This window comes from Triturus cristatus, chromosome 11, assembly GCF_964204655.1.
Source record: "Triturus cristatus chromosome 11, aTriCri1.1, whole genome shotgun sequence".
Classification (NCBI taxonomy): domain Eukaryota; kingdom Metazoa; phylum Chordata; class Amphibia; order Caudata; family Salamandridae; genus Triturus; species Triturus cristatus.
Genome location: NC_140594.1, coordinates 574619676 through 574642183, shown reverse-complemented (window position 1 = coordinate 574642183; position 22508 = coordinate 574619676). Strand labels below are relative to the sequence as shown.

General features: G+C 44.3%; 1 protein-coding gene across 3 annotated transcripts in view; it reads right to left on the bottom strand.

Annotated features, from left to right (window-relative positions):
- Positions 1–22508, bottom strand: part of DDHD2 (DDHD domain containing 2) — a 539107-nt gene that overhangs the window by 144135 nt on the left and 372464 nt on the right. For all 3 annotated transcript variants that reach the window (XM_085633751.1, XM_085633749.1, XM_085633750.1), the window contains exon 15: positions 11731–11880. In XM_085633751.1, coding sequence (XP_085489877.1) covers positions 11731–11880 — 150 coding nt within the window. The remainder of the gene's footprint in view (positions 1–11730; positions 11881–22508) is intronic.

Sequence of the window (22508 nt, the reverse complement as noted above, 5' to 3'; positions counted from 1 at the left end):
CCGGGGTAATTACTCCAAGCAGAGGAGGAAGGCGGATGTTGGGTGTGGAAGCGTCTCAGAACACCTAAATAATGAAAAACCTCCCACTGGACCTATATTTCTTTACTACTCGCTACCATTTAGCAATAAAATGGGCCATCTGTTGGCACAAAACCAGTCATTCCTTATTTTTTTTAATTTTGTTTAATTTTCTTTTATCATTTAATTTGAAAAAAGTGCAACCATTTCTTCATTGCAGTACACAGTTTAAGACAATGTTTCTCTTTTATCTTTTAGCAAAACAATGTATGTACATTATTGATTCAATTCTATCATTTAACAAACATCAGTGCATTAAATACAGAACCAATGTGCAAATAACATATCTTTTTCAAGAACTAAAATCAACTCTTATAAATAAACAAAAAACAACACCCCCATACTCACACTTCATTCATATGCTCGTCAATCGTATCACTGACACATACTATACACACTCATACACACCCCAGTACAACACTGCATGCACAGATGGAATCAAAAAGGGTGAAACATCAACCAAAGAATCAAAGAAAAATAAACGAAATTTAAAATATAAGTAATGACTGGAGACATGTTGTGTGACAACAGATAGGCCCAAACTACATCGCGGTACACCACGGAGGCCTGAAGAGAACCCAGAGCGGAGGGCTCACAACTCAGACTCGGATGAGGAGCCAAAACAAGAGATAAGGGAGATATTGCAAACCTGGGGCTGTCCCAAGAGGCAGACCACCCCAGCCCTATCAGAACAGAAATGTTCAGAAGAATCGGACAGCGATCACCCACTCCTGCAAAAAATCACTCGGCTAGAAGAGCTAGGCGTAGATGACGAAATCTGGGATGCCCCCGACCTACAATGCCGGAGGGGAGCGAAGAAGGCTGAGATCCAGGGCATGTTGGATGCCGAAGGGGCAGTAGGAGAGCACTAGGTGCCCGTAGAGACATAACTCGCACAAGTTAGGTGGGACGGAAGTCCGGGCCCCTACGGCCCACATGAACCTTAATTGACATTAGTTAACTTACTGTTGGGGGCAAAGGGGGTCATAGATATCTCAGGCTAATCCAACGTCATATTTGTCATGTTGACAGTTAGGGGGAAGTGCGTGGGTAGTGGGAGAGTGTGGAGAAGGGGGAGTTGGGGGGAACAGGTTCGGAGGAGGGACAGAAAAGGAGAAAATCAGAATCTTGTAACAGCGCAGAGAGGCACAGAGGAGGCAAAAGCTAGGGAAAGGCAGCTCCCTGAGACACAGCATGCAATTCAGACATGGCAAAGGCAATCCCTCAGAGCGTTAGTGAAAAGGGCTACACAGTGATGACGTGGAACGTCAACGGCCTTGGGCACCAAATTAAAGGAGGCTCGGTAGCTAAATATTTAAAGAAGATTGAAACCAGACATAGTACTCCTCCAGGAAATACACCTTAGGGGAGTAGTTTGCAATTTACTGAGGAGAGGCACATACACCACACTGGCACACACAGGATTTTCCTCAGGCTCTAGAGGGGTGGCGATACTTATTAGAAAAACCATACCCTTCCACACATCCAAAACCTGGTCTGACCTAAACGGCACATTTGCGGCAGTACAAGGGGACAAAGAGACATTACACTGGTAAGTGATTACGCACCTCTGCGATTACAGTGGCAGACACTGGAGAACGTGGCAAAGGTCTTATTGGGCTCAGATTTCCCCTTACACTTGGTGGGAGGGGACTTCAACAATGTGGCCAACCCTTCCATAGACCGCTCGGGAATGACAGTAGGAAAGAGGAGGAACAAGCCATTGGCTGACTTTGCCCTCACTCTCAGGCTACAAGATATCTGCGGCAGCACCATCCCACTGACTGGGCATACTCCTATTTTTCAAGGCACACAGGGTGTTCTCCAGGCTGGATTAGTTTTTTCGCCCCTTGGGGAGAACTTGAGAAGGTAGTTGGGGTGGAGTACTTGGTGCGAGGCTTATCCGACCACTCCCCCCATCGCTCTCGGTGGGTGGTAGAGCCTGCGGAGGGACCGGTGGGTGGAGACTTAATGCTTGAGATCTCAGAGATCCAACGATAGCAAGGAAGTGACAGTAGACTCTGAGCTGTACTTTCTTTAAAATAAAGGCTCTGTCATTGGCGTTGGTCCTGTGGGAGGCCTACAAGGTAGTGCTACGAGACAGAGTCCAAAATGCGATCGTACACAAGTGCAAGAGAGAGAGACACACAAGAAATTGTGACCTTAGAAAGCAAACTCCTGAAACTGGAAAAAGACGTGGGCACGGATCCCAGCCACTCCATTCTCTGTCAGATAGAAGTTACCCAAGCAGAATACCAAGCAATGGCGTGTCAGGAGTCAAAATTTCTTTATCTGGCCTCAAGACATCACCTATATGAGGCGCTGGACAGGGCAGGGAGGATCCTGACATGGTTGGGAAGGAAAGAGATGGAATCAAGGTGAGTGAGTACCATCCACAGGGCCGGGCATACCTTCCTTACGGCGCAGGACATCACCAGCACCTTTGGCAAGCTACTACGCCAACTTGTGCAAGGCTAAGGTGCTGTTGGAGGAACCACAGATTCAGGAGTATCTCTGTGAGAAAGACCTCCCGGCTCTGCCACCAGAAGACCGGGATATCCTCGAGGAAGGGTTCACGCTCAAGGAGGTCACGATGGCCATACATAAACAAAAAAAAGGGAAAACCCCAGGACCCAACAGTCTGCCGGCGGAATTTTACAAGGCGAACTCAGGATTACTAGGACAACATCTCCTCGAGATGTTCCAGGCAGTACGGGAGGAGAGCACTCTTCCTTCCGATCTACGGAGCGCAACGGTGGTAGTAATCCACAAGCCTGGGAAGCCGGCCACGGAATGTGGGTCCGACCGGCCAATTACACTTTTAAACGTGGTGGTTAAGATACTAGCCTCTATCCTAGCGCACAGATCGGCTTCAGTCATTACCTCCCTCATACATGCCGACCAATTGGAATTTATGCCCCAGAGAGCAAAAAGGTTTAATCTACGTCGTCTAGTGAACTGGCTGAACACGGTCAAAAACAGAGTTGAACTACACTTGCTGCTCTCACTCTGTGCCGAAAAGGCTTTCAATGCTGTAAATTGGCCGTTCATGTGGCAGACGCTGAAGAGGTTCGGGTTCGGACCTAGACTCGTGGCATGGACCGAGATGCTTTATAAGTCACCGCAGGCAAGGGTTCGGGTAAATTGGGCAATGTTGGCTGGGTTCCCAATAGAACGGGGCACTAGACAAGGGTGTCTCTTTCATCAATGCTATTTGCCCTGACTTTGGAGCTGCTAGCATGTCTAATTAGAACTCACCTGAGGGGGAAAGGATTTACATCAAACGGGGCGAAGAACGTATACGCTGATGACGTCCTTCTATATGTCACCAACCCCTCTTCCAAAATACCTGCACTCTTCCAGGTGTTCGGAGAATACAGGAAACAAGCAGGATATAAGATTAACTGGGACAAATTCATTGTATATCCGGTAGGAGGGCCAGTAGACACGCGGGAGCTTCCCAGGGACCTACAAGTAGCCACTGAATGGTTTAAATACTTACGTGTTTACATATCCACAGATACCCCACGGAGCCTCACCCACAACATATGAAGGATAGTTGCAGATCTTCATTTGGATGTTGAAAGGTGGAGACGGCAGCTTCTAACTTTATTAGGCGGAGGAGCAATGTACAAGATGATTACACTCCCCAAGCTACTGTATATCCTACAAAATACACACTATTAGATTCTGTAAGACATTTTTGGGAATAGATAAGGAGGTGCGTACACATCTGTGGAATGGAGGGCAGCCAAGGATAGGCTCCAGACACTCTATCGCAACCAGTACAACGGGGGAGGATCGCCCTCCCGGACATAAGGTCATATTATTGTGCAGCGCACCAGATTGTAATTAATGAGTGGAGACACTTGCCAGGAATACACCCGGCATATGCACTGGAAGAACACAAATTTGAGACACACACCTACACTACATATATGGGGGGAAGGGCTCTAGACACCTATTACCGGCTACCCAATGGACAGCGTAGGTGTGAAAGAGTGCAGAAAAACAAATGAGCTGGAACAGGAAGGTCACGAGGGAAACCCCGATTTGGGAAGGCATGCGCCTCCCAGAAAAAGAAAAATTGGGGGGATTTAAAGATTGGGACTTGATCGGAATATCAAAACTAGGCGACCTAATAAAGGATGGCACCCTGATCACATTTGACGCACTGCAGCGAGACTTCCAACTTAGTGGCAGTCAAAGATAGAAATATATGCAACTACAGCACGCTTGGAACGCTGATGGAGTAGATATAGCGAGCACACCCGAGTATGCACCATTAGAGGGAAGACTCCTTAAAGGGAAATTGTAGAGAAGCCTGTAGGAGAGTAGGATCTGCTTCACATGTTTACCCCCCCCCCCCTTTGTGCTGGTGTTTCACTGTTTTTCTACTTTAGTCTGGCTGGGACCCTGCTATTCAGGGCCCCAGCCTAGCTGCTTCCTCTCTAAATTGATTGCATGTATTTTCGGTACACTCCAGATTGGAGTCTGGGGTACTCTTGTGAGTCCCTAGTATATTGTATACTATGTACCCAGGACATAGGTACCCCAGAGGCCTACCAGGGGCTGAAGCATGCATTGTGCCACCCCTGGAAAGCCATGCAAAATGACACCACAGGTCTGCTACTGCAGCCTGGGTAAGGTGGTGCATGCACTCCTTACTGAGGTATAGGTTCACTATACCTCACCTATCACTGCACATAGTAACCTATCAGTCACCCCTATGGCAGGCCTTATCAATCCTGAAGGCAGGGTGCTTGGTTATATGTGAGAGGGTGCTCAGGCATGAGCTGAGCCCCTCTGCAGCCTTCGGAATCTCTTCTCCGGGGTTGTCAGTGGTGCAGCCTGACCATATACTCTTAAGTGCATTATATCTTAAACGGTTAATGCTAACTTTGGACTGGCTGCATGGAAACATGTATGGAATCATACCCCCACATCAGTTCTTGATGTGAGGATATGATCCCACCCTTCTAGAGGGAGAGACATGACAGTACTGGTATACCCGGTAGAAATCTAATCGAGCCCTGGCATCACAAAATGGATGCTGCAGCCACAGACACGGGTTTGGCCTCCTGCTGCTGACCTAAACTCCGGCAGGGGAGGCCTGGACAATAGGTTTCCTGTCACAGGGAGTGTAACCACCTCCCAGACAGGCTTATGTGTATTGGGGCTAAGTGGGAGCACTCTGAGTGCTTTGAAGTCCTGCACTGGGGGCACATTTGGTGTCCCTGTGTGTTGTCCAGCTCAAACCGGTTCAGGGGCTTTCAGCCCCTGCTCTGGCACGAAAATGGCCAAAGGAAATGGGTGTAGCTACCCTTCTTTCCAAACCCTCCCATAGGTGGGTCCCTAGAGCTAGTCCAACCCCTTCCTTAGGTATAAGTAAGGAACCTCTGTAACCAGAACTTTAGATATCCCCGGACAAAACTCTGAAGCTGAATCCTGGAACTTCAATGCTTTACTAAAGACTAGAGGACTGAAGAAATCTCCCTTGGGGTCAAGGAGTGACTCCCCTGCTTGGCAGGCACCAAAGAAGCATTTCGCCAGTCTGCATCTCCGAAGCTCCCGCCGGACTCCGAAGTATTTGCAGCCCAGGAAGAGGATTTCCAGACATCTCGGAGGCCGACCCGAGTGCCCAGCAAAGCTGAGACCTGCAGCCCTCGTGATTAGCGTGGAACCGGAACTCCTGGTCACCGTACACTTTTGCAAATGAATTGACTTCTCGACGTCCCTTCAAGTCGTGCTTGGGGTTACGTGTAGCCCCCACCTCGAGCAGAAGATCCATCGAAGATTGTCGGCCTAGTCACCCCAAGTGACCCGTGGGACGCCATTTTGTGCTTCCTCTCGAGGTCCCTTCGCGATCCCTGGGCCGTCGATTGGTGGGTCCCTGAGGGGGTAACTTTGAATTTCCTCGGGCTTCGCTGGTTGCTCCAGACGTGCCCTGACTCCCAACCAAGTGGTGAGTCCCTCAGACTGTGCTGGTCTGCACCGAAGTATCTTTCTCCTTTCTGCGTGGGTTGCTGTTGCCAAGGCTTGTTGTGTCCAATCCGGGCACCGACGCTGCAGCACTCGACGTCCTTCGTGGGACAGCTCGAATCAAGCTCCTGGTCGTCCTCGACGCCTCCTGGTCCTCGTGGATGAAGAGTCAAACTTCATCTTCTTCACCTGAAATCACCCGACATTGGTGGGTATCCGCCTATCGTCCTCCTGTTCACTGGCAAGTGACCCAGACTCTGTCACCTCTGCTTTCAGGTTCTGCTCGACTTCGATCCAGGCTTAGATCTCTTCAGACACTTCGCATCTTCCCGGCAGCAGCACTTCTTTGCCAACTCCCACTGAAATCGAAGGCGCAACCCGACACCATTTGACACCTATGCACCCGGCTTCCCTGGGTGAGCTAACACGAGTACTCAGGAGCTTCTAGGGCCAACACCCACGGTAGCACCGGAGTCCCAAAGGGTTTGGTCCTGACTCATTTCTAAGTGTCCCTAATCTTTAAAAATCTAACCGCGACTTTCCCCATAGAAGCTAACGGGAGCCCGCGGCTGTGTTCTCACACTGTACACGGCCCCTGTGGGTCCTCTGTGTTACTACCTTGGGTGGTTCCTTGGGGTCCCAGCGATTCTACAGGCTCTAGGCCTTGTGTCTAGTTAAGGCGTGGTTCTAATACCACTATTTTAGAATATGGTTTAGCTTACCCCTAGGGCCTGACGTGTATTTGTGCTATTTTACTGTGATATTTGAAGTGTAACTTATATGTTTTGACCTCTAGTCTCATAAAGAGACTAGGAGGGTGTGTTTAGAAATAAATACATATATTTTATATATATACCTGGTGTGGTTGTCTTTCATTTAGGCACTCAAGAGATTATAGACTGGTAAAACAAGTTGCTTTACATTCCTTCAAGACTTAGCTAGAAGGCTGCTCTCCATAGCTACCACTAGGATAGCTTTCAATAAAGGTTGTCTTTAACCTATAACCAATAAGGGGTTGTTTGGACTGGTACAGGGTGCCCACTATAACTAGTGGACAGCATATACCAGGCCAACTTTTCACAAAGGCCATTTCCTGGACATATAAGACCCTCATAACCAATGTTCCAGTCAACTTGAAAGGCCTGAGGACACGCTGGGAATCCACTCTGGGTGAATTCGAGGATGTAGATTGGGAAGCCGCCCTAATGCATCCGAGGGAAGTGGCCATTAAATCAACGCTATGCCTAATTCAGTTCAAAATCCTCCACAGGACATACATGACAAGGTCCCGCCTCCACAAAATGGCAAGGGCAGATTCCCCTGGCTGCCTCCGCTGCACAACGGAAAGTGGTACATACATCCACACCCTATGGGAATACGCACACTTGCAAAGATACTGGGCCAAAATAACAAGGGAGCTTAGCGAGATAGTAGGGACACAACTACCAAGAGAGGCCACGTACACAATGTTGGGCATACCCTGAGAAATAGACCTACCCAGACGAGCCCTCATGCTTTGTAACTTGGGGCTAGTGGTAGCTAAGAGGGACATATCCAAATATTGGGGTGCACCGCAGGCTCCAACATGGCGCGAGTGGAAAGCAGGGATGGACATGTATATGGGGGCAGAGCAAGTGACATACAACATGAGAGGGTGCCCCCAAATGGCGATATGGCGTCTCTGGCTCAGGTACTATGGACTGGAATTAAGTGATATGCAGGGAAATTCACAACCCCCAAATGCAACCCAGGGAGGGAGGGGCACGCACACGCACGCCCCTGTCGAAATGGGAGAGGCGGGGGCCCAATGATACAAAATATGCATTAACCAAGAAAGACACATGTTAATGTTAACAAATACGTGTGATCAGATGATGGACATGTATTGCCTTGTGTTTCTTTTTGTGCCTGAAGTAAACTTGATGTTCTTTAAAAAAAAAAAAAAACGTCGCAATAAAAAAAGAAAATGTCTCAATAATTTTTTTAATGCCGTTCGGAGGCTCCCCTGTATTTACCTTATGTCTTCCTGTAGCTTTGACATTGACCTTTGTTGGAAGAATAACCCTGACTGTATCCAGTTGGCCTGGATGGCTAGTAAGATATCCCTTGACCCCCATATTGGATAAATCCTCTGAATATCCAACAGCATCTGGAGCCACAAAAAGGAATCTAAGCGGTTCCCTGTTTAGTAAGGCTGCTACGGAACATGTGTTCGGTCTTGATATTTTGTAAAGCATAGTCCACATGCTTGGCAATCAATGTTTGTCGGTCAAAGGGCTGGTCTAGGATTTTGTCTTGTACCTTCAGTCGTAAGGCTATGGAGTGAAGCCATTCTTATCTTCGCAGGACTCCTGACCCAAGCAGTTCGCGGAAAGCAGTGCTAGAGGTATGCACTGCCACATCAACAATGACAGCTGAGGATTGGCACCTTCCAGCATGATGGTAATGAGATGGACATCAATGGTGTGGTGGTCAATGGAAGTCAGGCAGGTTTTTTTGGGCTGCCATTGAGATATCGCTGGAAAAGTCATAATTCACGAGGTGGTTGTTGACAACAGGACCTTTTTCGTCGACGACTGCAAGGACTTTGTTGGCAACAATAAGGATGGCAAATCTGACAAAAATTCAACAGAACTGGGTTTTTGTGAAAATGTTTACACAGGCTGTTCTTCGTCCTTTTTTGATGTTTTTTTCCTGAGGAAAGTCTTATCAGGCGTTTTGGTAGTGAATTCCAGCTCAAGAAGTTCAGCATGATTCCTTTTTTGCACTGCCTTCACGGAACGTCTTAGGAGCACTTGTCACGTAATCATCCCTAGAAGAGGGCCATCTCCTTAAAAAGTGGGGATTTTCTTTTTCTCTAGCAGATGTCCTTCAGTGTCTTGGAAAAAAAGGTCTTGCAGATTTCATAGCAAAAGGTTATATGATCCCAATACACTGGTCTTTGAGTATCGTAAGTGTAAATTTTCTTTTGTCTACAACCTGTACTGGACTTGAAGAGGGATCTCCTCACTTTTTCAATCACTGTGGCAGGTGATGAAAAGGAAGGGCCCCCCTAAGCTAGAAATGTGAAGGATTCTCAGCAGAAAAAACTCAGTTTATTTAACGTTGACATTTGGGCTGGCTGCAGTCCACAGGAGATGAAATAAAGACCAAAATGTTGCCAGGATAATTGGCACACAGGTTAGTGCAGAGCTCTCCTAATGGACTCCCTCAAACATGATGTGGGGTACAAATCTGAGCTTTGGTGGCCTGTAAGGAAAGGTAGAGAGCTTAGCACTTCCACCTCATTGGCTGAAGTTTGGACTGTTTCAAATGAGGTGGAAGTGATGCTATGCACATACTGTTGTTGGGCCTATGGACATTTTAACAATCGTTACTACTATTTAATGTAACCTGTGAGTCTAGCCTGATGACATGGAATGATTCAAGCATGTTAATCTATAAGATACAATGCTGGACAAGATGTACGTGAGCAGATCTTGAGTTTCAAAGTACACCACCAGAACACACAAGAAAGAGTAACAAAAATGTATGTAATTAGCAAAACTATTCATACACTCTAATGTAGAATACAAAATACAGTGACAAGGAAGCAAAGGCAGCAATTAGTACTGATTGCCTGTGTATTCAGTTAATCGTCACGTAGATGTACTGATCACTCGTGTTCAATCCCTCAAAATCACCAATATCTAATTGCATGATAAAGCTAGATTCTAAATGTATTAATACCAGTACTCTGTTCCCCCCTCTGATCCCTTTAGTTACACATTAGTTACAAAATCAACTGCAGAATATCTCATTACATTTTCATCACTTTTGTGCACATAGTGAAAGTGCCATATGGACTTGATGTAAACTGGATACGAAGCAAATAATTAATCATGCAATTAGATGCGTCTTATTGGTAAAAAAAAAGCAATTTACTTTTAATTGATCCGCTTGATATGTTTTGAGTCTACCAAATGCAACAAATTTTTAGCATATGCATGATACAATATTTAATTATATAAATAAACGTTTTGGAAAACGTTTATGATCCATACACGTATCCATACACAGTATTATGAAACTGTTATCTGAGGAGCACTTTTACGATAATGATACTCTTTGATAATGAAAGAACAATAGTCATTCTTGTCTACCTATGATCCAGTCTCCGATAGTCTACACTCACTGTTTATTCTATGGGCTAACCATTGAGCATGATTTGAACAAGGTTTGGGTTGTGATCAAGGCAGAAGCAAAAATGTGTTAACCTTTGTTTGCTGTTAATGTAATAAATCTGATTGGACTGAAAATGTATGAAGAAGTGTCACTTTGCTGGAAGTTGGATATATAAAACGTAATTGTGGTTCAGCCACACTCACATTTGAAAAGATATTTTTGGATTTGCCTTTAACTTTGGTCTTCATGGATAGATCAGCCCTTATTAGTGTATGCATCCAAGGTACAGCATATCATTTTTCATGTAGTTCCAAAAAAGGGACAAAATATGAAGGGGGAGTTTTAAAAAAACACTATGTTATCCAATTTTTGTTCCCATAGAAAATTCTGTTTGCAGGTAAAGCAAAAACCACTGAGCGGACTCCGGCAAAACTTGGTATAAAAGTAGAACTTTACTTGGAAAGCAGGCTTTTCATTATCTGGTGTATATCTGTTCAGTAGTTTTTTAGGTATTTGCCTTTGAAATAAGCTGCCAAGTGGGGCTGGGAAGGGTTAACCTTTTTTGTTATATTTTAGCCATTGAGTCCTCAAACCTAGGTTTGCGAATACTTCGACAACCCAAATTTAAAAAATAAATAAACAAACGTGACTGTTTGAAGGAGCTTTTTCATCCATTTTCTTTATATTAAAGGGGGTCTTGCACAACCTGTAGCAAATCTTCGGCTGCAATAACCCGTGTTGTGTATTAACATTCACGTTTGCTCTATACAGCAGCATTTTTGATCAACAAGATTAAAAAAACATCCATTTCCTACTTGTCTGTAAAATCTATATTTAATATAACATTGCTAAGTATTTGGCTGCAGAATTCTAGAAATCCTTGACCTTTTGAGGTCTGTAAAGCAATTACTAAACGGAGGGCTAGCTCCTGAATTTCTGCTTGCATATCTGCAATGCATCTGTCCAACTTCTCTCTCAATCATAAGTGTTTTTACATTTGCCAATAGGGATTGTAGATACATGATGGTTTACCTTTGGCAATATCACTTTTCATAGAAATATGAGAATAGAGCATTTTTCTATTATCTGGTATATGACTTCCCTCAATGGGAACTACTCAGAGACAAGCAGATCAGGTGAAGAATTTTTGGATGCTGTGTGCCGAGTATAGACGCAGTCTACCTTTGTGCAGTTTCTGGGGTACATAGTGATGGATTGTAAAGTTGCATAAAAAAATTAATTAAATTACATCTCATCTGGTGGGATAGCTAAATAGATCATTAGACCCTGGCAACAGGTAAAATAATTTTTCTGCACTGGAAGCCTAAAGAAAAAGATCAAGAATTGGAAAGAGTGACTATGCAAGTCAGTGTGTGGGGGGGGGGGGTGAATTGTAAAACAGAGCTGGGGGAGGCTATGTAGGTTTGAGATGATCAGACGTTGTCATTTCGCTTCAAGAATATCAGTTACCTCCTTTTTACCATTTCAAGAATTGACAAAACATACCATTTGCTTGATTATGCAAGCCTGTATCTGCTTCTGGTCCTTCACTTTGGAGTGCTTGAACTTGAACAGGGTGTTTGGTGAAGGACTCCCAGGCAGTCTTCAGGGATCCCAAGATGTCTGTACTCATCCGTGATAAGCCTTCTTTTAGCTCTGAAAGTTGAGCCATCAGTAGTTAATTCAGCAAGAAGCATTATTACATTTTCCATGTAACATAATCCAAAGCTCTATTTTAGGTATTAAAGCATCAGGCAGGCCGAAGGCGAAAGAAACATACTGGCACTAGATTGAGGAATAATTTTACCAAAAACCCAGGTGAAATATAGTTTTCTGATTTTACCACTATGAAAGAATACATCCAGATTAAAAATATTTACTTGGGGACTGAAGAGGATGCAAAGTGAGTAGAGAGTTAATAGTCCTAGCTCGATATTTAATATATATATTTATATATATTTCTTTAATAGATATAATATATATACAATAAAAATTTGGGATTAGATTTACCTAGTACATTTCTACCACACATATGCGTTCACCATACATGCCTTAACAATGCAAAGTTCATTGTAAAAGCATGCACGGTAAAGGCATATGCGTGGTAAAGATTTGCGTGGTAGTGTTGCGGTCATTGTAATGACCGCGTTGTAAAGCCATGCGTGGTAATGGCTTTTGTGGTTCCGTCATACATCCAAAAAGGGCTGAAGGTCTGTGTGATTAGTGCCCAATTTAGCAATAAAATACCTCGCAATCAGCATAATAAACTGATTAAACATTAAAAAAGCTGACATTACGCAGTAAAAAACAAATCATCTATGTGCAAGTAATACAAGAAAAACCAACAGCATTGCAGAAATTAATCCCCCCCCAAAAATGACATTTGTTCGAGTGGACAACCCAGAGTATTGCAAGCCAGCATGAGTTATGGGCACAGAAATGATCACAAGTTATACGTAAAAAGATTATCAGGCCTCAACTTGCTCTTCCTCTATTCGATCTACAGGCTGGAGCACAAAAACTCTGGTAGTTGTCCCAAGTGCAATATTTAAGGCACCAGGTTTCTTGTAGCATAATAAGATCTACATTTTTTTTTTACATAGGTTAGCCAAACCTCATCTTCTAGCTTAGACATTAAACCTGTAGAGACAAACAAGTATAACCCTTTATACCCACAGGGAAATAGGGTAAATATCTCACATTGGATGGTGGATTCCTCAAAATGTTCAAGAGGTTTCACACACTCTGAATTAGTCCTACTGGACACTGTGCATAAACATTAAACCTGACACATTCCAACAGATCAGTTTCAGCAGAGGACCAGAGCTGCTATCCCTTATAGACTAAGCAAGGTAGTAGTGGTGGCTTGATTTTCAGGCTGTATGAACCCAACTGAATTGCTCCAAAAGGGTGATAAGGCAGCAATGATACAAGCTGGCCGAGGGTCAGACTGAGATCTTTCACTAAAGGATACAGTCCGACTATGAAAACAGGTCAGATCACCAAGGCACTGACGGCGTCAATCCATATCTCGAGTAGCATCCCCAAAAACGTGGGGTATGTCCCCCAGGCACAACTTCTAATTCCTCAAGAGAGGATTACGAGTTCAATAAAGTTTTGTCTTTGTATTATGATTTCAGAAATTCACTTTTATTTCTTCATATTTTCATTAAGTGGAAATTGTACTTCATTTCCCACAATGCATCAATAAAGCTCCATCTCGTTAATAACATTCAAATATCCCAAATGCATTTCGGCCATTGGCCTTCATCTGGGGAATGTCTAAAATAAATGAGATTATGTTGCCCATTAAACAGGGACCACAGGGTTCTATAACTTATTAATGCCGGGTGAGCGGAGGTTAATTATGCGTGTGACGGGTATATGGTTGAGGTGGTGGGTTGGCAGATGCCGTGGTGTTAAACTGTAAAAAGTGATAGGGATTGTGAATACGCCGAATAATGACTGGTAAATAGTGAATAGTTATGGTGGTGAGTTTACTGTTAGTGATAAATGTGCAGTAACCGGCTAAGTGTAGCGCTTAAGAACGATAATTCAAGTACGTTTGCATAGTTTAGGGATATAAGACTATCCAATAATTAGTTCGTGGTAAGTGCTCTGTTATAATTAATTCACATGTGTAATGACGGCGTTGAGTTACGCGCTGCGATTATACTTACTGATGTCTGCAGGAGCGTGGAGATTCAAGTGTGTTCTGCGCGAAGCTTACGGGACGCGGAAGTGGTTACTAGATTTTAAAAAAGCGTGCAACGTAACATGACAATAGAAATAGGACTGGTGCGCGAATGTTGAAGGAAAGTTAGGTGCTGTGTAGTTGCATGGAAGTAAAAATTGATGAAAAATGTAGACATGTGTCGACGTGTGATCGATAGTGTGTTGCAGATCATTTCAAACGAGGGTGAAATTGCGATACATTAGATAGAAAAAGTACATCTCGACAAACAAATAAATGTTGTCCATAGTCATTTTCTTCTGAGGATAAAGAAAAAAAGTAAAAAAGAGTGAAAAAATAAAGAAAAAAGAAAGTCAATCAGAGATAGCATTGGTATTCCATACGGTCATTCATACCGTTCGGTTTCATCGAATTTAATAGGCGTATCATCAAGGTCCATCAAGTGTGCAAAACTATTATTACAAGTGATGCTAGGCCCTTCAAGCGGAGTAGAAACGTGTGCTCCGGGTAGGAAGGAAGGGGCGTACCTGGCCCTCCTGTAGATGTCTGTATAAAAAGCCTAAGTGCAAAAGACATATTCGCCACCTTATCTAATTACCGTCGATTTTTGGGAAGTAACCACTTAGCAAAGATTGGCTGTCTAAAACTTATGACTACAGACACCTTGAAATAACTTTGCTGCTGGCCCGATGTTTATTAAATCGCCTGGAGGGAGGGACCAGCTGGTTAACAGGTAATACTGTTGATCAATTAATCTGAATGAATTATATAAGAGCGCTCTACAAGGAGATGGACTTTCAAACTGGTTTTGAAACTTAATCTCGCTCCCCTCTACCCTCTGGAATATCAACCCAGAGAAATAGATAAACAAATCTGGCAGGGGAAATGGAGCCCCCGGGCCCCAGTGGCCTACCGGTTTGCACATTATTCAATTTCTGCTTGACCTCAGAAACTATATTGGATTCTTGGTGCTACAGCCAATCTATAACAAGGTGCATATTCAATCCCTGACAGCTATTGTTTGATAGCACTATTGGACACAGAATTGAAGTACATTGCAAGACTACTATTGACAGATATGGGATAGTGGGCTTCCAAATAAAGTCTAATCACATTTAAACAATTGGACAATTTAGTAGCATTATCAATGATAATCAAAAAGGCAAATAAAAGAAAATAACTATATATACACACCTGCTTCATTTATTTACTAAAGCATAACATCATGACAACAGGAACTTGTTATGGAAGAAACTGACATACACCTTGTTATTTCAGATCTGACACACACCTAGATCAAGAAGATTCACATACCTAGAGTATTGGCCGCAAGGCTGTCACCTCCTTACAGCATTCAGACAATGTAGCATTGCTGAATCAAACAGGAATCGACTATCAAAAACTCTTAAATATTTTCGATAAATACTGTAAGATAACCAATTGGTAGTGAATTTTGGACAGAAAAACATTAATTTTCGGAACAAAAAGCAGAAACAAAGGTCACTGGAATTTGGGTGGCATACTGGTGATGATGAATAATAAATACAAAAATTTAGAAGTACTGCTGCAATACCGATGTAGTATCCGGGTCCATCACAAAGAGCCAACAGTGGAACAAAAAAAGTGTCTCCATTACCTGGCCAGAGTACACCTGTGCATATTGTAATATGGAAAAAATAATACACTGTCAGAGTTAAAAAAAAATTTATGCATGTGCAGACGGAAGAAAGTGAGAGGAATTGGAATATGGAGAAGAATACAAGCTCACTTAAAACCAGCGGAGCAGAGTTTTGCGGATGGAAATATGAAGGGGCGTGAAATTGCTTTCCCTCAAACTCTTCAGGAAATTAATGTTTTAAAAATCTTCTGTATTATGACGAGTAATAGCCGCTTGCAAATTACTGGTGGGAAGGATTCCACACTTAAATGGGAAATCCAGGGCAGGACCAATTCTGACGTATAATAAGTCACATTGGTTCCGGTTTAACATACATTGGTCTTGATTAAGGATTGGACGAATGGTATCCCCGGCTGGTGCATTGCTCTGCCCAATCACAAGAGGTGTGCCTTCTCTTGTATTTCCTGCGGTGTGTAAACACCAGACCCGATTTTACTAGCTGGAAGATCCAACTGGTAAAGTTGCTCTAGGCTTGTGCTGCAAGTGCTCAGAACAGATGGTACATGTAAGTGTTACTCCCTATAAATACTGGCAATTTCATGCAGAATTCAAGCAGGAAGAAAGAGCCGAGCAATTATTCCCCATTTCATGGGGGTTCACTCATAATAGGCATAATTAGGTGCGGAGATACTAGTTGGAATCATTCCTTCCGGTTACTCGGTATATCCACACCTAACTACGCCCAACCTGTAATCGTGCTCTTTGTCTTCATATACATCTGGGGATCTTCAATATGTGTGAGAGACAGGCTGACGAGTCAAGATAACATGTTTTCTTGGTCAAAATTACAATGGTGTTAAAACAAAATCTGCCCAGCAGAAGTTGTTTCTGCTATTCAGGACTGATTGTTTGATAGCCATTCTTTCATGAAGGCAACGTCGGTGATGACCGTTATGCTCAGTTATAATTAGATATTCTCATAATGTCCGATGGTGATACTTGAATGTGCAGCATAGAGAGGAAGATATGAACTCCAGGGCACTTCATCTATATGGGTTTTTAGTGAGTTTCCATCCTGTTAAGGCATTTAGATTTATGAAGTGCAAGAATGTCTCAGCATGCATCGCACCATACCAAGTGGTGTTTGTAGAAGAAGAAAACCTCACAGTCAAGAATGAGTAAAACAGAAGCCCACATTACCAACAATGAGTGCTGCCCATTAGCAAGCTCTACTAATGCAATACTACGTCTTGAAAAATCTTCGTTTTTTGGCTGCGAGAATTTTTTTTCCAGAAATGTATTAAGTAAGTTTGGTGGCTATGCACTTGTCAATGTTTTTTTTCCTTCAAAGTATAGGTGTTTGGAAGTGGTTGTACATTGCTCAGTATTTCCAGGTCTATGTGATGTGCAGTGGGACAGCAGTCATTTCATCAATTTCGAAGGCTGCTGCGCACGTCTGAAATTTATGATCTTTAGGCAAGAGTTACACAAAATACCTCAGGGTGATTACAAATTTAAGCTTTCATTGACAACAATAATATTCTGTCATCATTGTATATGTCATGGGATATGTATGTATGACTCAATATCCTGCTAAATCTGATAGAGACTTCTAGCTGCTGATTCCTTACCTTTAGATTTCCCAGAAGTCAGACTGGATTCGGAAACCTTTTGCGTGAGCAGTACCCCTGCGTGCCGTCGAGTGGCTCCATGCGGCTCCGTGTGGCGTCGGCGGCACCGGATGTGATGTCACTGTCCCCTAAATAGGCACCACCCAGGTGAGCGGACATCAGTTCTTTTCTTTCCACACCAGTTAGTGCTGATCCGGAAAAGAGCTACCCCTCTGTCTCTTTTTGACAGACTTTTTTCGGACATTTTGTCAAGGTTTTTTTCATTGTTTGTCGAGGAATGACCTCTAGAAAGGTAGGGTTTATAGTACGGGTCGGTTACCGGCCCGCACCTTGTGTGGTTATGGTGTCTCAAGCATGACCAGAACTCAGTCATGCTCGGACTGATGGGCCATGGCACTGAAGGCTTTGAGAGAGTGGTCCCTAAAGCTGCTTGCAGCCCGGCAGTCGATGCCATTGAGCACGACCCCTTGGAAGCCCTGGTCCAGATCGAGGAAGAGAAGGTTGCAGGACTGCTTCAGGAGGCCCAAGTCCTCTTCGTCACACTTGAGGTCCTTGGGGAATAGACACAAGCAGTGAGAGATAGGAGGGATGCGGCAAAGTTCACCATTAGATGTGGTCTGGATATGACTGACTCATTGAGCAGAGCAGTTTCGCAGACTGTGGCCTTGAAGCAACACGCCTGGCTGAGAACATCTGGCTTTTCAGGGGATGTCCAGGCCAAAATCAAGGACATGCTCCTTGATGTGAATCGTTTCTTCTGAGAGAAGGCAGACTCGGCGCTGGAGCACTTCAAGGACTCGTGGGCTACGGCAAGTTCCTTTGGCCTCTCAGCGACATCTCGCCCCCAGTCTGCTTTCCACCTCTTTCGTGGCAATGGAAGGGGCTTTCAAACGCATCAGCCATACCCCAGCCACCGTCCTGCACAGGCTTCCCAAATTGTGCGAGGACACGGACGCGGTGCATTCCGACCTCATGGAGATGGTAGGCAGAAGTCGTCTGCACCAACCCTCCGGCAGCTGCAGGCTCCATGTCCTCCTAGTTTGGTTCTGCAAGACCATGGGAGTCCAGTTAAAGGGAGAATACAACATCATCTCCTCCACTGGCAGTCCATAACCTCGGACAAATGGATCTTGCAGATCATTCAAAATGGTTACTCCCTTCCTTTCCAATCTTTCCCTCCTCCTTTACCGCCATCTGAAGAACGGCTGGTGGAGGATCATCTTATCTTGCTCTGAGAGGAAGTTACCGCGCTCCTGACCAAGGAAGCTATAGAAAGGGTTCAGATATCAGAAGTAGGCAGTGGCTGTTATTCACGCTACTTTCAGATACCCAAAAAGAACAAAGGTCTTCGCTCTATTCTAGACCTCCGTACCGTCAATCTCTTCCTCAAGAACGAGAAGTTGAAGATGCTCACGTTGGCTCAGGTCTTGTCTACCCAAGACCAGAGAGACTGGCTGGTAGCACTGGACTTGCAGTATGCATATTTTCACATCCCCATCCTGCCTGCCCACAGGTGTTACCTGTGGTTCAAGGTAGGCCACAAGCACTGTCAGTTCACTGTCCTACCCTTTGGCAACACCAGCGCCCCTCGGGTGTTCACCAAGGAGATGGCGGTGGTCGTAGCTCATCTGTACAGGTTAGGGATTTCAGTCTTTCCCTACCTTAACGACTGACAGTTGAAGGAGTCTTCGTCCCGGACTGTTGTTTCCCATCTCCGGACTACGACAGACCTCCTGCATTCGCAGGGGTTCACTATCAACGTGCAGAAGTCACACCCAACTCCTTCTCAGACGCTCTCTTTCATCCAAGCTGTTCTGGACAGTTTCGGGCTTATTCTCCCGAGAAGTGAGCCCAGGACATTCAGGTTATGATACCGATGTTTCAGCCTCTATCCTGGATTCTGATGAAAATTACTCTGAGGCTGCTGGGCCTCATGGCCTCCTGCATCCTTTTGGTAAATCATGCCAGATAGGATATGTGGGATCTGCTCTGGCACCTGAAGTTCCAGTGGGTGCAGCATCAGGGAAATCTTGCCAATGCGGTCCAGTTCACAACGGGAACGGCAAAGGACCTGCAGTCAATTGAGTCAGAGGCAGACCCCTCTCCCTTCCTCAACCAGACCTCACAGTGAAGACAGATGCGTCACTTCTAGGATGAGGCGGCCATATGGGAGAGCTGGAGATCAGAGGACTCTGTTCTCAGGCAGAATCAGGGCTCCACATCAACTTGTTGGAGCTACGGGCGATCCAACTAGCATTGAAAGCCTTTCTTTCCTCTGTCGAGGGGAAGTTAGTGCAGGTGTTCACGGAAAACACCACCACTGTGTGCTATTGCAACAGGCAAGAAGTTCAGGAACGACCGGGCCCAAGTCATCCTTGTGGCTCCGGACAGAGCACAGAGAGTCTGGTATCCTGAGCTTCTGCAAATGAGCATCGATACTCCGATCAGGCTGTCTCTTTGGGAGGATCTTCTGTCGCAGCAGCAGGGGAGGGTCTTCCACCCAAACTGGTCAACTCTCTGCCTCCTTGTGTGGAGATTGAGCGGCGACAGTTGACAGCTTTTAACCTTCCTCCTGAAGTTTGTACAGCTATTCTGGCAGCTAGGCGTCACTCTACCAAAACAGTATATGCCTGCTGTTGGCATAAATTTGTAAAATATTGTTCAGAGAATTCTTTTAACACTCTTTCTGCCTCTCTTTCTGATAGTCTTCTCTTATTCTTACCCTTGCCCAGATGGGCTCTGCTCTGGGCCCTGTAATGTGTTATTTTTCCGCTCTGTCCACTTTCCTGCGGCTGCCTGACCAACCAACCCTCCTTAGTCAAGTCCCCTATAGTAAATGGGTTCCTGTACATATATTTCCCCAGACCCTTAATTGGCCTAAGTGGATTCTGAACCTGGTTCTAATTTACCTCATGTGTGCTCCCTATGAGCCGCTACATAATTGTCCCCTCCAGTTGCTTACCATCAAGACAGCATTTCTAGTGACAATATCATCTGCCCGGAGGGTAAGTGAGCTGCAGGCTTTGTCATTCAAGCCTCCCTATCCTATGATATTTCTGGATATGGTGATGCTTCACACCCGCGCCTCTTTCCTATCTAAAGTGGTGACCCCATTCCATTTGGGTCAGTCAGTCACACTGCCTACCTTTTATGCTCCTACACATCTCTCCAAGGAAGAGGAGCGACTCCATTCCAAAAAGAGCTTTGTCATTCTAACTTGACCATACAAAAGAGTTCCGGGTGTGAAATCAACTCTTTGTGGGCTATGTGGGAGCTAAAAAAGGTTGGGCAGTTCAGAAACAAACGATTTCGCGCTGGGTCATTAACTGTATCTGCTACGTTCTGGCTAAAAAGCAGCTGCCAAAGGGCTTACGACCACGTTCCACCAGAGGGAAGGCTGAAACCACGGCGTTGGCTCAGGGAGTGCCAGTCCAGGACATCTGTCAGGCAGCAACGTGGGCTTCCTTGCACATGTTTTTTAAACACACTACTGCCTGGACAGTCACGTCCGCAGGGATGGGCAATTCCCCTGTTCGGTCTTGCAGGATTTTAGTCTAGTATTTTGTCCGCAGCACACCACCAGGATGGTATGGCTTGGGCATCGATTCAAAGTTAAGGAATCTGCAGCTAGAAGTTTCTATCAGATGAACAAGTTACTTACCTTCAGTAACACATTATCTGGTAGAGACAATATCTAGCTGCAGATTCCTTACAGAGCCACCCATGCCTCCCCGTTCTGCGCACACACTTTTAGAGCTTGGATTGATCCCCTTTCCAGGGCCCTAGTTTGGGCACACACCGGTCAGTTTAACTCATGGCTCTGTGCTCCTGGCGTGGAAATTCGTGAAAAGAAACGGACGTCCGCGCGCCTTGGTGGTGCCCACTTAGGTGAACGCGACGTCACATCCGGTGCCAACGACACCATACGGAGCCAAATGGATCCATCCGACGGCGTGCAGGGGTAATGCTCCCGCAAATGTTTCCAGATCCAATCTGACGCCTGGGAAATCAAAGGTAAGGAATCTGCAGCTAGATATTGTCTGTACCAGATAATGGGTTACCGAAGGTAACTTGTTCATTAAGGACACCATTTTGTGAATGGACTAGTCATTCATCATCTTAACGAGACCCCTACAACTACATTTTATAGGCTCAAAACTAGATAATGTTTTATGAACCAGGCTACGTGTCTTAGAGAATTGGTGATTTGCTTCCCAGATACTCCAATAATCATGATTCAAAAGCATCCTCATATTCGATCTCCAAGAACTTAACTCCATTACTTAAGTGGAAACAGAAAGGACTAAAATGGGGGAGTTCTCCGTTTTGTAAAATGGACTGACCATTCAACTTAGTGTCTGCTGATAAGGAATATTTGAGAAATTATTCTCATTTTACTGTGGTACCTTTGTCTACATCATTAATTGTGACATTGTATACATTTTCATTATACATTTTCATTATAACAGAAACAGAAAGGACTGAAATGAGGAGTTCACACGTTTAGTAAAATGGGCTGACCATTCAACTTAGTGTCTGCTAATAAGGAATTATTGAGAAATTATTCTCATTTTACTGTGGTACCTTTGTCTAAATCATTAATTGTGACATTGTATAGATTTTCATTATAACTGGTGGAGGCTCTTTCCTTTCTTCACTTCACGGCACAATTGGCTTGATCTATTAACTAAGCTTTTATCAATGACTGCTATGGTTATTATAATTTGTAGCTCTTTCCCAAAAATATTAATTGGATATGAATAAGTGGTTTTTCAATGCTCATAAATATGTTCAGAAAACAATACGTAACTAATAATTAGTGTATGGGTTATTGCTAAGAATCACATAGGTCCATTGAGTATTTTTTCCATAACTTTGGTCTAGATGGGGCCTAACCCCTAGGAGCTTTATAAGGGTCCAACATTCTTTGTTCTTCAGACAAATACATAATTTTTCATGTAATAAAAAGAAAAACGAGTGAAGTACCTGTGACGCATTATGTGAGTACCTTAATATAGGTGGTATCTAGAAATAGACGTTTGGGGTATTTATGCTATCATGCTGTTCTTATGGAGCTTCAGCAATGTCAATGATTGTCATGTTATCACGTACAAGTTCAGGTGACCAAGTTCAGGTGACAACACCTCCTGAAAGGTTTCAGAGCCAGTGGTCATATTATGTCACTTCCTGTGATGTCATTAGGATCAAAGTGTGTGTGTGAATTCACTTTTGCTACCCCTGGCATTGTGGTGAATCGAACTACATGTTAATAATAGTATTATAAGTAAAAGATGACCAGCACATATATCTCTTAACCTATACAATTGCCAAACTCCTAATA